At 47.1% G+C, this 15,258-nt stretch overlaps 1 protein-coding gene across 5 annotated transcripts in view; it reads right to left on the reverse strand.

The window, feature by feature from the left end:
* The window catches only part of LOC142378179 (mechanosensitive cation channel TMEM63B-like), a 221,053-nt gene that overhangs the window by 31,202 nt on the left and 174,593 nt on the right, over positions 1-15,258 (reverse strand). For 3 of the 5 annotated variants that reach the window (XM_075462425.1, XM_075462424.1, XM_075462423.1), the window contains 3 exons: positions 2,979-3,050; positions 2,805-2,884; positions 1,824-1,862 (listed from right to left, as the gene is read on the reverse strand). In XM_075462425.1, the coding sequence (XP_075318540.1) occupies positions 1,824-1,862; positions 2,805-2,884; positions 2,979-3,050 (191 nt within the window). Of the gene's footprint in view, positions 1-1,823; positions 1,863-2,804; positions 2,885-2,978; positions 3,198-7,500; positions 7,827-15,258 lie in introns of those variants that run through there. The other 2 variants (XM_075462429.1, XM_075462426.1) reach the window with 2 other exon arrangements.

Genomic DNA, 15,258 nt, shown 5'->3' on the forward strand with positions numbered 1-15,258 from the left:
TGTCTAAACATTTATTGTAAGGCGTAGATTTAAGCAATATTTAAAAATGGTGAAAAATCTAACTTTTGATAAATTAACTGAACTGTAATATTCGGTTTCGGTATTCGGCCAAGTGATTAATTATTATTCGGTTTCGGTTTCGGCCACAAATTTTCATTTCAGTGCACCTTTAATTGGAATCGTAAAAATCTTATCAATTCCCATCCCTACGACTCGGTCACTCCGGTCGTCCAGCAGTACCTACACCAGGCTGAAGGCAGTCCAGACTCTGTTCATGTGTCGTTCCACGATGGTGGAATGAGCTACCGAGCGCTACCAGAACAGGGGCGACCCTGAGTATCTTCAGAGAGCATCTCCTATCCTGCACTGACCCTGAACTTCCCTCTCTGCCTGCACACTGTCACCTCTGACTGGTGTTTTCCTTCTATGTAGCTTATTGTTAGCTTTGATGTTAGCTGTAATGCTATATCCTCATTTAAAGTCGGGTTAGGGTAAGCTAACCCTACCCTTGGATAAACATTAAACTCCCCAGAAACACAACCCTGGTATTTATTTAGTTCCCTTTGTGTGAAAGTTCCTCATTTAACGAGCCGTTCTGATATTCACTTCTAATTTTAAATGGGCTCCGCCTCCTTAAATTGGCTCCGCCTCCTCTGCTAAGTTCCACCTCTGAGCCCAACTGTGTTACAGATAGAACTGGATCGTTTTATTTTTGCTTTGTCTTTTGGTGAGCCTGTTTGTTCACCACACGTTTCAGAGTACATCTTATTCTTGTCTTTCTGAAACATTACGTTACACCGTCTCTAAAGCTTTTGGTGGCGTCTGCATGTGTCTCTGTCAGCTAACAGATTCATGTGTCGAGCTGTGCGTGTGCAGGGCTCAGAAGGAGGTTTAATTCCATTAAAGTGGCATCACATTCCACAGCTGTAGGGGGAGCTAATGGGCAACAAACTGACAGATTCTTTAGTGATTTAAAGAGACAGGAGCTACAACAGCTCGTTTCAGACGGGGCGAACTGTGTCATAGTGTCATAAATAAGTTTAAGTCTCCTTTAAGTAGTCATTAATGGTCTGACAGGAAACTTTGAGCCAACTGAACTTCGTCCACTATTCAAATGCTAACGAGTCCAAACGTGGCGTTTTCTGTACGGACAGAAGCCTATTGTGTTGGGTTCTGTTTTTGAAGTTAGCATGCTAACTACCTAGCTGGCTGGCTAGCACATCACAGGGTTCACGACACACTGCTCTACAAACACAAGCAGCCCGTTACCTTTTCACCGGTTCATAGTTATCTCTGTCGCGCCTTCGGCTGAGTTCACATTAAACATGGAGAGAAGTGTGAAGTGTTAGCATCCGTTAGCATCACATCAGACCAAAGTCACTGCACACACTCAGGATTCATGGCGTACAGAGGGTAATCAGTGCCACAGCCCGTCCTGTTAGTTTTGTTTTAACTTTGAGCCATGAAAGTAGAGCTGATATAATTACTCATTATTAATAATGTCAAAGAAAGCCACAGAAAAGCAGGAAAAGTTAGATTTTTAGCTTTGAATCATGTTTATCCTGCTGTGATGGTTCATCCCTGCCTGCAGGGGGCAGCACTGCTCCTCTTCATGTTTTACCAATATCACCCATAAATACGGCAGCGGGCACCGACGACCCTCCCAACGCACACACAAACAAACACACACTGAAATGAAAAAGAGGTCGAAGAAGTTGTGTTAATGCACCAATCAGAGAGCAGAACCCTGTTAATGAAAGCAGAGAAGAAGAAGGAGGAAGGTGTTAACGGACAAACCAAACACGGAGGAAGCAGCAACATACTAATTCTGCTCCTTCAGGTCGCTGAAACGCTTCTTCAGTCTTCAGGAAGGAAAACAGAACAAATTAATAAAAACTGCTGGGAGGGAAGAAAACACAGTAAAGAGGAAGAGAAGAAGAAGAAGACACATTTAGGCTGTGTTCGAAACCGCAAACTACTGCATACTCATCGATCAGACAGTATGCAGAGCGTTTACCCACAATGCATTTCGCTCCTGCCCGAGCCGAAATCAGCCGGCCTGAAGCTGATTTCTCTTAAGCTCTAAACTCTGTAAACTTTAGCAACATTTGAAACATTTTCAGGTGAGAAAGTAGTCGTTTAGATCCCCAACGTGTTGAAAACCTGACAAAATACCGGCTGTTTACAATTTTGTTCCCACGAATTCGGCGCTACTAAAGCTAGCCGCAGTGAGCTAACGCACTTCCGGTTATTTTCACAAAATAAAATACCCGTTGCCTTTTATCATAGGGAAAGCCATTACCATACAATTGGTGCTTTTGTTTTGAAAACAGGAAGTGAACCTACCCTCGTTGTAGCTAGCTTGAAACTGCCGTTTTGACAGGAAATGACGATCGGCAACGTCACGTTACGTTGCATCTTGGGTAGTTTGAGTATGAGTAGTAACCTCATGATGCATACCCAACATTTCAGAGAATCTAGTATGCATCCGGGAACTTCTGCTTACTCAAACTCGCATACTAACTCAGAAAGTTAGTATGAGTAGTAGGAGAAGTATGCGGTTTGGAACACAGCCACAGTACATTCATGAAGAAGAAGAAGAAGAAGAAGAACACACATTTACACTAGAGTTCACTTTGTGGTATAAAACGATCTTTATAATCAGGTTTCTGAGCGGATGAACATCAGAAATGAGGATCTCCTTAAAACGTAGAGCCGGCCTCCAACCTCCGGGGGGCAGTAATGAGACCAAACCCGATAAGTCCCACCGGCCACTTCCTGTCAGAGTTCAAACGTTGGCTTACCTGTCTGCGTCTGTGACCAGCGCCAGGCGGCCATAATCCCACGCCACCTTCCTCAGAATGGAGAAGACGAAGAGGAGCACCTGAGGAAGAAGAAGAAGAAGAAGAAGCTCCGTGTCAGACATCGAACAGACGCTACGGCGAGGCCCGATAACGGCCGAGCGTCAGAGGACTCACCAGGAAGCACATGAAGTCCAGGGCGAGCACGGTGGGCACGCCTCCGAACGGCAGCCCCTGCAGCACCGTGCTGCGGATCCGCGCCGAGTAACAGTAGTCTTTGGATTCGCTGTTGGCCGAGCAGTTATCCTGCCCGCTGCAGGACTGGCTGCTGCCGAAGATCGCCATGGTTACGATGAGCGCTGTGAGCATGCTCACTGCGGCATCCTGGCTGAGAACCTGAGGAAGAGGAAGAGGAAGAGGAAGACGAGTCAGGGACCGAACATCAGCCGCATGTCACAGCTGCCTCTGAGCCGGGTTACAAGGGGCGCGCCCCATGGGGGCGGAGCCAGGGAGGGGCGGGGCCAGAGAGGTGGAGTGCCCCTTGGGGGCGGAGCCAGGGAGGGGCGGAGCCAGAGAGGTGGCGTGCCCCGTGGGGGCGGAGCCAGAGAGGGGCGGAGCCAGAGAGGTGGGTGGAGCCAGAGAGGTGGGTGGAGCCAGAGAGGGGCGGAGCCAGAGAGGTGGGTGGAGCCAGAGAGGTGGCGCGCCCCATGGGGGCGGAGCCAGAGAGGGGCGGAGCCAGAGAGGTGGGTGGAGCCAGAGAGGTGGTGCGCCCCGTGGGGGAGGAGCCAGGGAGGGGCGGAGCCAGAGAGGTGGGTGGAGCCAGAGAGGTGGGTGGAGCCAGAGAGGTGGTGCGCCCCGTGGGGGAGGAGCCAGGGAGGGGCGGAGCCAGAGAGGTGGCGCGCCCCATGGGGGCGGGGCCAGAGAGGTGGGTGGAGCCAGTGAGGTGGGCGGAGCCAGAGAGGTGGAGAGGTGGCGCGCCCCGTGGGGGCGGAGCCAGAGAGTCTCCACCCTTTCTGTGAGCTCAGCGGCTCCACTTTACACAACACGTCACCTTTAAAAACAGCAGCAGAGCCAATCAGAAGCGCTCAGAGCTGCAGACTCCACCCACAAAGCTCCTGACCCCCCGGTTTAAAGTGGGTCAGAACCATCAGCCCAACACACCTCCACCTGATGTAGAACTCTTCTCTGCTGCACACACAGCAGCAGACTACATTTCCCAGCATGCTCTGCTGCCTCTCTGACCCACTGATCCGCTGCAGCTTCCTGACCCACTTTTTTTCCGCCTCGTCGCCCTCCTGCCGCCAGCTGATGATGTCACAGTTACATCACGCAGCCGGAGAACAAAGAGACGACGAGGACCCCGAACGGGACGATTTCTGATCAGGCAGCCGGGTCAGCTGAAGGTCCAGATGCATCTCTCAGCTAAATGCAGCTAAAGAAATGGGAACAAATCTTAATTCCAGTCTAAAACCCACAAAGAGCTTCTAGATTATTCATTTCTGGTGGCATAAAGCAGTTTAATCATGTCATTTATATGAATTGTTCCATAATTAGTCATTAGATTATATCTTATATTCCTTTTTTAAGCTTTAAATTGAATCTTATTTACTTATGTAATTCTTATTATTGTCTGTTTTTTCCTACTTTTCTACTTTTAGACGTGATAACATTCATTATTTTGGGATTAGCATTTTTTTTAAACTGAATTTCTTATATTAATTTGACTCTTTTGGTAACTGAAAGCAGTTTTAACGTAAATGTAGAAAAAAGTTGAAACTATGAAGCTGTTTTTCACAGATGCAAATAAAGAAATGGGAACAAATGATGTGTCTCTGTGACAGGCTGCTGGGAACAAAGTGCCTAAAGATCCAGTTTAAAACGGCTTCTTCGCTCAGTTGGATACAACACTGGTTCATCCCTTGAGTTAGGAGCCTTTTTCCTGCCTGAATGCTTCACAGCTCAGGGTTAAGTGGCTTAACAAAGAAAAACACATTCCTCTGAAGATGCTCAGGTACAAGGACTGGACTGAAGATGAGGGAAGAAGCAGAAAATGTCCAAAGAGAAACTCTGAGAGCTTCAGGAAGCTGCAGAACTGCTGATCAGGACATTGGTTTTTTTTTTGTGTTTTATTTTGTTTTTCTTGTTTTATTTGCTGACTTTGGGTCAGATTTGCTGGTCTGGGTTTTTTCTGTGTTCTCCTGTTTGTGTTCTCAGTATTTTGGGTTCTGGGTCTGAATCAGGAGGAATTCTGTCTGGATTTTTGTTGTCGTTCTATATTTATCTGATGTCGTCTCAGTTCTGATCCTGGTTCTGTACGAGTCTGTGTTTGGTTCTGAGCTAGTTTAGCTTTCTGTTTTATTCTGAAAGTCAGCTTCCTGTTTCCCCTCTTTTATTTCTCCCTGTTTTTCCTGTTAGTTTAACCTCGGAGGATCCGATCTGCAGACCCCCCCCCCACCCCCCTCCTTTCTGTTGCCATGGCGCAGCAGTGACTCATCTGAAGCTGCAACACGTCAGAACACCCGGTCCAGAACCGTCTGACTCTCTGAGGGGCTCCTGGTCACATGACCCAGGTCTGTTTGTGTCGGGGGGCCGAGGGGCCGCCTGCAGCCGGAGATAAGAGAGCGTGGGGGCCGCAGATTAGGCTGCAGGCTGGAAGGAAGCCGGAGAAGTCCTGAACTCTGAGTTACTGAGCGACCCGACTCACAGAACCTGCAGAAACACCAGGTCCAGGTCCAGGTCCAGGTCCTGGTTCCTGATGTGCAAACCAGCTGCTCCTTCTTTTAATGAACGAATGTGAAGACAAACCAAATATTTCTGTTCAGGCAGAACCCCACCAGGACCCGGGAAACAGGAAGCTGACTTTCAGAATAAAACAGAAAGCTAAACTAGCTCAGAACCAAACACAGACTCGTACAGAACCAGGATCAGAACTGAGACGACATCAGATAAATATAGAACGACAACAAAAATCCAGACAGAATTCCTCCTGATTCAGACCCAGAACCCAAAATACTGAGAACACAAACAGGAGAACACAGAAAAAACCCAGACCAGCAAATCTGACCCAAAGTCAGCAAATAAAACAAGAAAAACACAAAATAAAACAAGAAAAACACAAAATAAAACAAGAAAAACACAAAATAAAACAAGAAAAGCACAAAATAAAACAAGAAAAACACAAAATAAAACAAGAAAAACACAAAAATGTGTGTTTTCTTTGTTAAGCCACTTAACTCTGAGCTATGAACCATTCAGGCAGGAAAAAGGCTCCTAACTCAAGGGATGGACCAGTGTTGTGTCCACATTTTAAACTGGATCTTTAGGCACTTTGTTCCCAGCAGCCTGTCACAGGGACACATCATTTGTTCCCATTTCTTTATTTGCATCTGTGAAAAACAGCTTCATAGTTTCAACTTTTTTCTACATTTACGTTAAAACTGCTTTCAGTTACCAAAGGAGTCAAATTAATATAAGAAATTCAGTTTAAAAAAAATCCTAATCCCAAAATAATGAACGTTATCACGTCTAAAAGTAGAAAAGTAGGAAAAAAAACAGACAATAATAAGAATTATATGTTATTCAACATCAAGAAAAAGTAAATAAGATTCAATTTAAAGCTTAAAAAAGGAATATAAGATATAATCTAATGACTAATTATGGAATAATTAATATAAATGAAATGATTAAAGTGTTTTATGCCACCAGAAATGAATAATCTAGAAGCTGTTTGTGGGTTTTAGACTGGAATTAAGATTTGTTCCCATTTCTTTAGCTGCATGTGTGAAAAACAGCAAAGATAACACAGTCTGACAGACAGAAAACAGGATTTCTGCAGCAACAAGGTGATTCCCAAAGAGCTGTTAGCTGAAAACTTGGCATATCTCAGCATGGTGTGCAGTGTGTCCTTAAAACATTTGAGGAAACTGGACAAGTGGAGGACAGAAGAAGAAGTGTCAGGCCTAAAGAACTATCTACAGCAGCTGTTACCATGGAAACATCTGCAGATATTCACTTTAAAGCTGCTCAGAACTGAACTAACTCTGGTACTGACTGGGTTTATGTTCATGTTGGAACATGTTTCAGTGAATCTCTGCAGCTGTTACCATGGAAACATCTGCAGATATTCACTTTAAAGCTGCTCAGAACTGAACTAACTCTGGTTCTGACTCAGATTCTGGGTTTATGTTCATGTTGGAACATGTTTCAGTGGATCAGCTGCTGGTTTCGTGGTTCTGCTGAGCAGAACCAGAAGGTTCTGGAAGCGGCTGGTCCCACTTCATCCTGCAGGGGTGGAGGTGGAGCATCCATCAGAACCGACCCGGAGCAGCCTGTCGGGTCGGTTCTGATGGATGCTGCACCTGGAGTGAGGCCTCCTCCTCCTCCATCCCCCGCGGCCCGCCCGACACAAAGCGGACCTCCACCCTCCTCCACCCCCAGCAGCCCACATCACATCACCGCTGCGGACAGGCGCGCGGATCGTGCGCGTCTTCTGCGCACCCATTATATAACACCCCCCCACCCCCCACCTCCCCTCCTGGATGCTGGACCGGCGGCGCGCAGCAGCCTGACAGGCCGCCTGAGAGGCTGCAGCAGCGGCCTAACAGCCGCCGCTCAGCCCGCTGAGCTGATCACACAAAGCCGCCTTGTGATCTGCGCAAAGCCCCTAATCAATAAACCCGATTAGAACGGGGGCCGGTACCTGACCATCCGAGGCCCAGCCGTCGTCTCTGTGGGCCGATTTCAGCGCTAGAAAACGGGTCGTTAAATCCTCACAAATCCAGCGCAGCCCGGGCAGCGAGCTGCCGCAGCGCCGCCATCCCGCAGAAAGGCCGATTCAGCCTGGAGCCTCCAAGAGCCGGGGGGGGGGGGGTCCGGGGTGCGTCTGTCCACCGGCCGCCGAGTCCGCCGCGAACCGCTGCTCCTGCGCCGGGTGTCGGTGCTAAAATGGAGGTGGTCGCTCCGGGAATAGAAACAGAGCGAAGCCGGTGCGGGAGGAGGAGAGCTGCCACTTCCACGCGGCCGCCGGCAGGGGGCGACAAACCCCTGACCTTCAGCAGGAGTCCCGACCGGAAGCGGCGCGGGGTCCGTCCAGAGTCTGCAAGAGAAGGAAAACACAATATAAAAGAAGAAAAACAAAATAAAAGAAGAAAAACACAAAATAAAAGAAGAAAAACACAAACTAAAACAGAAAAACACAAAATAAAACAGAAAAAACACTAAATAAAAGAAGAAAAACACAAAATAAAAGAAGAAAAACACAAAATAAAAGAAGAAAAACACAAACTAAAACAGAAAAAAAACACAAAATAAAACAGAAAAACACAAAATAAAACAGAAAAAACACTAAATAAATTAAGAAAAACACAAACTAAAACAGAAAAAACACAAAATAAAAGAAGAAAAACACAAAATAAAAGAAGAAAAACAAAAAAACACAAAATAAAAGAAGAAAAATTCAAAATAAAAGAAGAAAAACACATAAACACGGGACCGACACACATTAAATGAAAGCGGGATATCAATAACAGTGATGCAAAAACCTTTTATCCAGGTGTAGCAGTGTGGAATGAACTGCCCCTGCACATTAGACAGCCCTCCTCACTGTCTAATTTTAAAACTCTTCTTAAAACACACCTCAGTCTTTTCCTTGGCTTTTAATACTACATAGGTTGTTGATTTTATGTTCACAGATATTTTATTTGGGGTGGGGTGGACAGTCTATTTATTTATTATGTTTTATTGTATTTATTTTATTGTACAGCACTTTGGAAACCTTTGTGTTTATTTAAACTGTGCTTTATAAATAAAGTGGATTGGATTGGATAGCAAGAAGCTCATTCATTCTGAGAGATTATAACAAATATTAAATTTCCCAGTTCCCCCAAAATGTGAAGAAGTTCATTTAAAAAATATAAACAACATTTATCCCTCAAGTGATTTTTTAAAGAGAAGATTTAAATTTGTCGTAGAAAACTGTTATAATTGCAAAACAAATCTGGAAACAACAGAACATTTATTTTATGAATGTCAGAAATCTCTCCATGACTTTTTATTATCGTCCAGTTCCATAAACACAGATTTTTGGTCTTTTCAAAACATCCAAGTAGGCGTACTCCTCAAAGATAAAAAAAACAGAGTTATTGGTACATAACCTCATCATCATCACTAAATATTATATTCACAAGTGTCGATACGCCAAATCCCACCTTCATGGCTCGCATTAAAAATGTATCCTCGTTACAAAACTGTCTGAAACATATAAATAATCCCCATGCAGATAAATATTAACCTGTCCTAACGCCTTCTAACTGTTTAGAATGGACTTACCTTTTATTTTTTAAATAAATTAAATTTTATTATTAATAATAATTTATAATATATATATTATTATTATTTATCATCCCCTTTTTTATCTTGTGCATTTAAGATCCTTCAATTTTTTTTCTATATGTTGAGGTGTGAATATGTAAAGTTAAGAAAACAGAAACTGTTTACTTTTGAGTTTGTTGTTGTTGTTGTTCTGTCTATGTGACATGTTTGACTAAAAAATTTAAAAAAGCGCGTCATCACGTGTGAACAGGAAACAAACAAAAAACAACAAGATGCCGGACCTTCACAATAAAAGACCCTGTTTTCTGATAAGCAAAACAACAACAAGATTAAATAAACAACATCAATAAAAACAATGAAACAAAACAAACAATAAAAAAATCTATTTTCAATATATGTAACTGAATTTATATTTATAAATTATTGACTTTATGTTTATAAAGTGGATTAAATAAATGAATTAAATGGTTCTGTTTAATGATTCAGGAAATAAAAACAAGATTTCACTAAATATTAATGTTCTCTGAGGAAATAATCAGCTGCTGAAGTCATGAAGAAGAGAAGAGAACCCTTCTCTGATTGGGAAGTTCTTCTCTCCTGGGTTCCTGAGCAGGTCCAGGACCTCCAGCAGGTCCAGAGCCTCCAGCAGGTCCAGGACCTCCAGCAGCTCCAGGACCTCCAGCAGCTCCAGGACCTCCAGCAGCTCCAGAGCCTCCAGCAGCTCCAGAGCCTCCAGCAGGTCCAGAGCCTCCAGCAGGTCCAGAGCCTCCAGCAGGTCCAGAGCCTCCAGCAGGTCCAGGACCTCCAGCAGGTCCAGAGCCTCCAGAAGGTCCAGAACCTCCAGCAGGTCCAGGACCTCCAGCAGCTCCAGAGCCTCCAGCAGGTCCAGAGCCTCCAGCAGGTCCAGAGCCTCCAGCAGGTCCAGGACCTCCAGCAGGTCCAGAGCCTCCAGCAGGTCCAGAAACTCCAGTAGGCCCAGAACCTCCAGCAGGTCCAAAACCTCCTGCAGGTCCAGAACCTCCAGCAGGTCAAGAGCCTCCAGAAGATCCAGAACCTCCAACAGGTCCAGAGCCTCCAGAGCTTCCAGCAGGTCCAGAACCTCCTGCAGGTCCAGAACCTCCAGCAGGTCCAGAACCTCCAGCAGGTCCAGAGCCTCCAGAAGATCCAGAACCTCCAGCAGGTCCAGAGCCTCCAGCAGATCCAGAGCCTCCAGCAGGTCCAGAACCTCCTGCAGGTCCAGAACCTCCAGCAGGTCCAGAGCCTCCAGCAGGTCCAGAGCCTCCAGCAGATCTAGAGCCTCCAGAAGGTCCAGAACCTCCAGCAGGTCCAGAGCCTCCAGCAGATCCAGAGCCTCCAGAAGGTCCAGAACCTCAAACAGGTCCAGAAACTCCAGCAGGTCTAGAACCTCCAGCAGGTCCAGGACCTCCAGCAGATCCAGAACCTCCAGAAGGTCCAGAACCTCCAGCAGATCCAGAACCTCCAGCAGGTCCATGACCTCCAACAGGTCCAGAACATCCAGCAGATCCAGAACCTCCAGCAGATCCAGAACCTCCAGCAGGTCCAGGGCCTCCAGCAGGTTCAGAACCTCCAACAGGTCCACAACCTCCAGCAGGTCCAGAGTCTCCAGCAGGTCCAGAGCCTCCAGCAGATCCAGAACCTCCAGAAGGTCCAGAGCCTCCAGCAGATCCAGAACCTCCAGCAGGTCCAGAACCTCCAGCAGGTCCAGAACCTCCAGCAGGTCCAGAGTCTCCAGCAGGTTCAGAACCTCCAACAGGTCCACAACCTCCAGCAGGTCCAGAACCTCCAGCAGGTCCAGAGCCTCCAGCAGATCCAGAACCTCCAGAAGGTCCAGAGCCTCCAGCAGGTCCAGAGCCTCCAGCAGATCCAGAACCTCCAGCAGGTCCAGAACCTCCAGCAGGTCCAGGACCTACAACAGGTCCAGGACCTCCAGCAGATCCAGAACCTCCAGCAGGTCCATGACCTCCAACAGGTCCAGAACATCCAGCAGATCCAGAACCTCCAGCAGGTCCAGGACCTACAACAGGTCCAGGACCTCCAGCAGATCCAGAACCTCCAGCAGGTCCATGACCTCCAACAGGTCCAGAACATCCAGCAGATCCAGAACCTCTAGCAGGTCCAGGGCCTCCAGCAGGTTCAGAACCTCCAACAGGTCCACAACCTCCAGCAGGTCCAGAGTCTCCAGCAGGTCCAGAGCCTCCAGCAGATCCAGAACCTCCAGAAGGTCCAGAGCCTCCAGCAGATCCAGAACCTCCAGCAGGTCCAGAACCTCCAGCAGGTCCAGAACCTCCAGCAGGTCCAGAGTCTCCAGCAGGTTCAGAACCTCCAACAGGTCCACAACCTCCAGCAGGTCCAGAACCTCCAGCAGGTCCAGAGCCTCCAGCAGATCCAGAACCTCCAGAAGGTCCAGAGCCTCCAGCAGATCCAGAACCTCCAGCAGGTCCAGAACCTCCAGCAGGTCCAGGACCTACAACAGGTCCAGAGCCTCCAGCAGGTCCAGAAACTCCAGCAGGTCCAGAACCTCCAGCAGGTCCAGAACCTCCAGCAGATCCAGAACCTTCAGCAGGTCCAGAGCCTCCAGCAGATCCAGAAAATTCCAACAGGTCCAGAATCTCCAGAAGATCCAGAACTTCCAGCAGGTCCAGAACATCCAGCAGATCCAGAACCTCCAGCAGATCCAGAGCCTCCAGCAGATCCAGAACCTCCAACAGGTCCAGAATCTCTAGCAGGTTCAGAACCTCCAGCAGGTCCAGAACCTCCAGCAGGTCCAGAGTCTCCAGCAGGTCAAGAACCTCCAGCAGGTCCAGAACCTCCAGCAGGTCCAGAACCTCCAGAAGGTCCAGAACCTCCAGCAGATCCAGAACCTCCAACAGGTCCAGAACATCCAGCAGATCCAGAACCTCCAGCAGAACCAGAACCTCCAGCAGGTCCAGGACCTCCAGCAGGTTCAGAACCTCCAACAGGTCCAGAACCTCCAGCAGCTCCAGAACCTCCAGCAGGTCCAGAGCCTCCAGCAGATCCAGAACCTCCAGCAGAACCAGAACCTCCAGCAGGTCCAGGACCTCCAGCAGGTTCAGAACCTCCAACAGGTCCAGAACCTCCAGCAGGTCCAGAACCTCCAGCAGGTCCAGAGCCTCCAGCAGATCCAGAACCTCCAACAGGTCCAGAACCTCCAGCAGGTTCAGGACCTCCAACAGGTCCAGAAACTCCAGCAGGTCCAGAATCTCCAGAAGATCCAGAACCTCCAGCAGGTCCAGACCATCCAGCAGATCCAGAACCTCCAGCAGATCCAGAGCATCCAGCAGATCCAGAACCTCCAACAGGTCCAGAACCTCCAACAGGTCCAGAACCTCCAGCAGGTCCAGAACCTCCAGCAGGTCCAGAGTCTCCAGCAGGTCCAGAACCTCCAGCAGATCCAGAACCTCCAGCAGGTCCAGAGCCTCCAGCAGATCCGGAACCTCCAACAGGTCCAGAACCTGCAGCAGGTCCAGAGCCTCCAGCAGGTCCAGGACCTCCAACAGGTCCAGAACCTCCAGCAGGTTCAGAAACTCCAGCAGGTCTAGAACCTCCAGCAGGTCTAGAACCTCCAGCAGGTCCAGGACCTCCAGCAGATCCAGAGCCTCCAGCAGGTCCAGAACCTCCTGCAGATCCAGAACCACCAGCAGGTCCAGAGCCTCCAGCAGATCCAGAACCTCCAACAGGTCCAGAACCTCCAGCAGGTCCAGAGCCTCCAGCAGGTCCAGAGCTTCCAGCAGATCCAGAACCTCCAGCAGGTCCAGAACATCCAGCAGATCCAGAACCTCCAGTAGATCCAGAACCTCCAGCAGGTCCATGACCTCCAGCAGGTCCAGAACCTACAGCAGGTCCAGAGCCTCCAGCAGGTCCAGAACCCCCAGCAGATCCAGAACCTCCAGCAGGTCCAGAGCCTCCAGCAGGCGCAGAGCCTCCAGCAAATCCAGAACCCCCTGCAGGTCCAGAACCTCCAGCAGGTCCAGTTTACAGGATGTTTACAGGGTGTTTAGACGATGTTTACAGGATATTTACAGGATGTTTACAGGGTGTTTACAGGGTGTTTACAGGATGTTTACAGGGAGTTTACAGGGTGTTTACAGGGTGTTTACAGGGTGTTTACAGGATGTTTACCGGGTGTTTACAGGATGTTTACAGGGTGTTTACAGGATGTTTACAGGGAGTTTACAGGGTGTTTACAGGGTGTTTACAGAATGTTTACAGGGTGTTTACAGGGAGTTTAAAGGGTGTTTACAGGGTGTTTACAGAATGTTTACAGGATGTTTACAGGGTGTTTACAGGGTGTTTACAGGGTGTTTACAGGGTGTTTACAGGGTGTTTACAGAATGTTTACAGGGTGTTTACAGGGTGTTTACAGGGTGTTTACAGGATGTTTACCGGGTGTTTACAGGATGTTTACAGGGTGTTTACAGGATGTTTACCGGGTGTTTACAGGATGTTTACAGGGTGTTTACAGGATGTTTACAGGGAGTTTACAGGGTGTTTACAGGGTGTTTACAGGGTGTTTACAGAATGTTTACAGGGTGTTTACAGGATGTTTACAGGGTGTTTACAGGATGTTTACAGGGTGTTTACAGGATGTTTACCGGGTGTTTACAGGATGTTTACAGGGTGTTTACAGGGTGTTTACAGGGTGTTTACAGGATGTTTACAGGATGTTTACAGGGAGTTTACAGGGTGTTTACAGAATGTTTACAGGATGTTTACAGGGTGTTTACAGGGTGTTTACAGGGTGTTTACAGGATGTTTACAGGGTGTTTACAGGATGTTTACCGGGTGTTTACAGGATGTTTACAGGGTGTTTACAGGATGTTTACAGGGTGTTTACAAGATGTTTACAGGATGTTTACAGGATGTTTTCGGGATGTTTACAGGGTGTTTACATGATGTTTACAGGATGTTTACAGGGTGTTTACAGGATGTTTACAGGATGTTTACAGGGTGTTTACAGGATGTTTACAGGGTGTTTACAGGATGTTTACATTGTGTTTACAGGATGTTTACAGGATGTTTACAGGGTGTTTACAGGATGTTTACAGGATGTTTACAGGGTGTTTACAGGGTGTTTACAGGATGTTTACAGGATGTTTACAGGGTGTTTACAGAATGTTTACAGGGTGTTTACAGGGTGTTTACAGGATGTTTACAGGGTGTTTACAGGGTGTTTACAGGATGTTTACATTGTGTTTACAGGATGTTTACAGGATGTTTACAGGGTGTTTACAGGGTGTTTACAGGATGTTTAAATGATGTTTACAGTGTGTTTACAGGCTGTTTACAGGGTGTTTACAGGATGTTTACAGTGTGTTTACAGGATGTTTACAGGGTGTTTACAGGATGTTTACAGGGTGTTTACAGTGTGTTTACAGGATGTTTACAGGGTTTTTACAGGGTGTTTACAGGATGTTTACAGTGTGTTTACAGGATGTTTACAGGGTGTTTACAGGATGTTTACAGTGTGTTTACAGGATGTTTACAGGATGTTTACAGGGTTTTTACAGGGTGTTTACAGGATGTTTACAGTGTGTTTACAGGATGTTTACAGGGTGTTTACAGGGTGTTTACAGGATGTTTACAGTGTGTTTACAGGATGTTTACAGGATGTTTACAGGGTTTTTACAGGGTGTTTACAGGATGTTCACAGTGTGTTTACAGGGTGTTTACAGGATGTTTACAGGGTGTTTACAGGATGTTTACAGTTTGTTTACAGGGTGTTTACAGGATGTTTACAGGATGTTTACAGTGTGTTTACAGGATGTTTACAGGGTGTTTACAGGGTGTTTACAGGATGTTTACAGCGTGTTTACAGTGTGTTTACAGTGTGTTTACAGGATGTTTACAGGGTGTTTACAGGGTGTTTACAGGATGTTTACAGGGTGTTTACAGGATGTTTACAGCGTGTTTACAGTGTGTTTACAGGGTGTTTACAGGGTGTTTACAGTGTGTTTACAGGATGTTTACAGGATGTTTGTAGTGTGTTTACAGTGTGTTTACAGGATGTTTACAGGATGTTTGTAGTGTGTTTACAGTGTGTTTACAGGGTGTTTACAGGATGTTTACAGGATGTTTGTAGTGTGTT

This window comes from Odontesthes bonariensis, chromosome 4 (genome assembly GCF_027942865.1).
Source record: "Odontesthes bonariensis isolate fOdoBon6 chromosome 4, fOdoBon6.hap1, whole genome shotgun sequence".
Lineage (NCBI taxonomy): Eukaryota > Metazoa > Chordata > Actinopteri > Atheriniformes > Atherinopsidae > Odontesthes > Odontesthes bonariensis.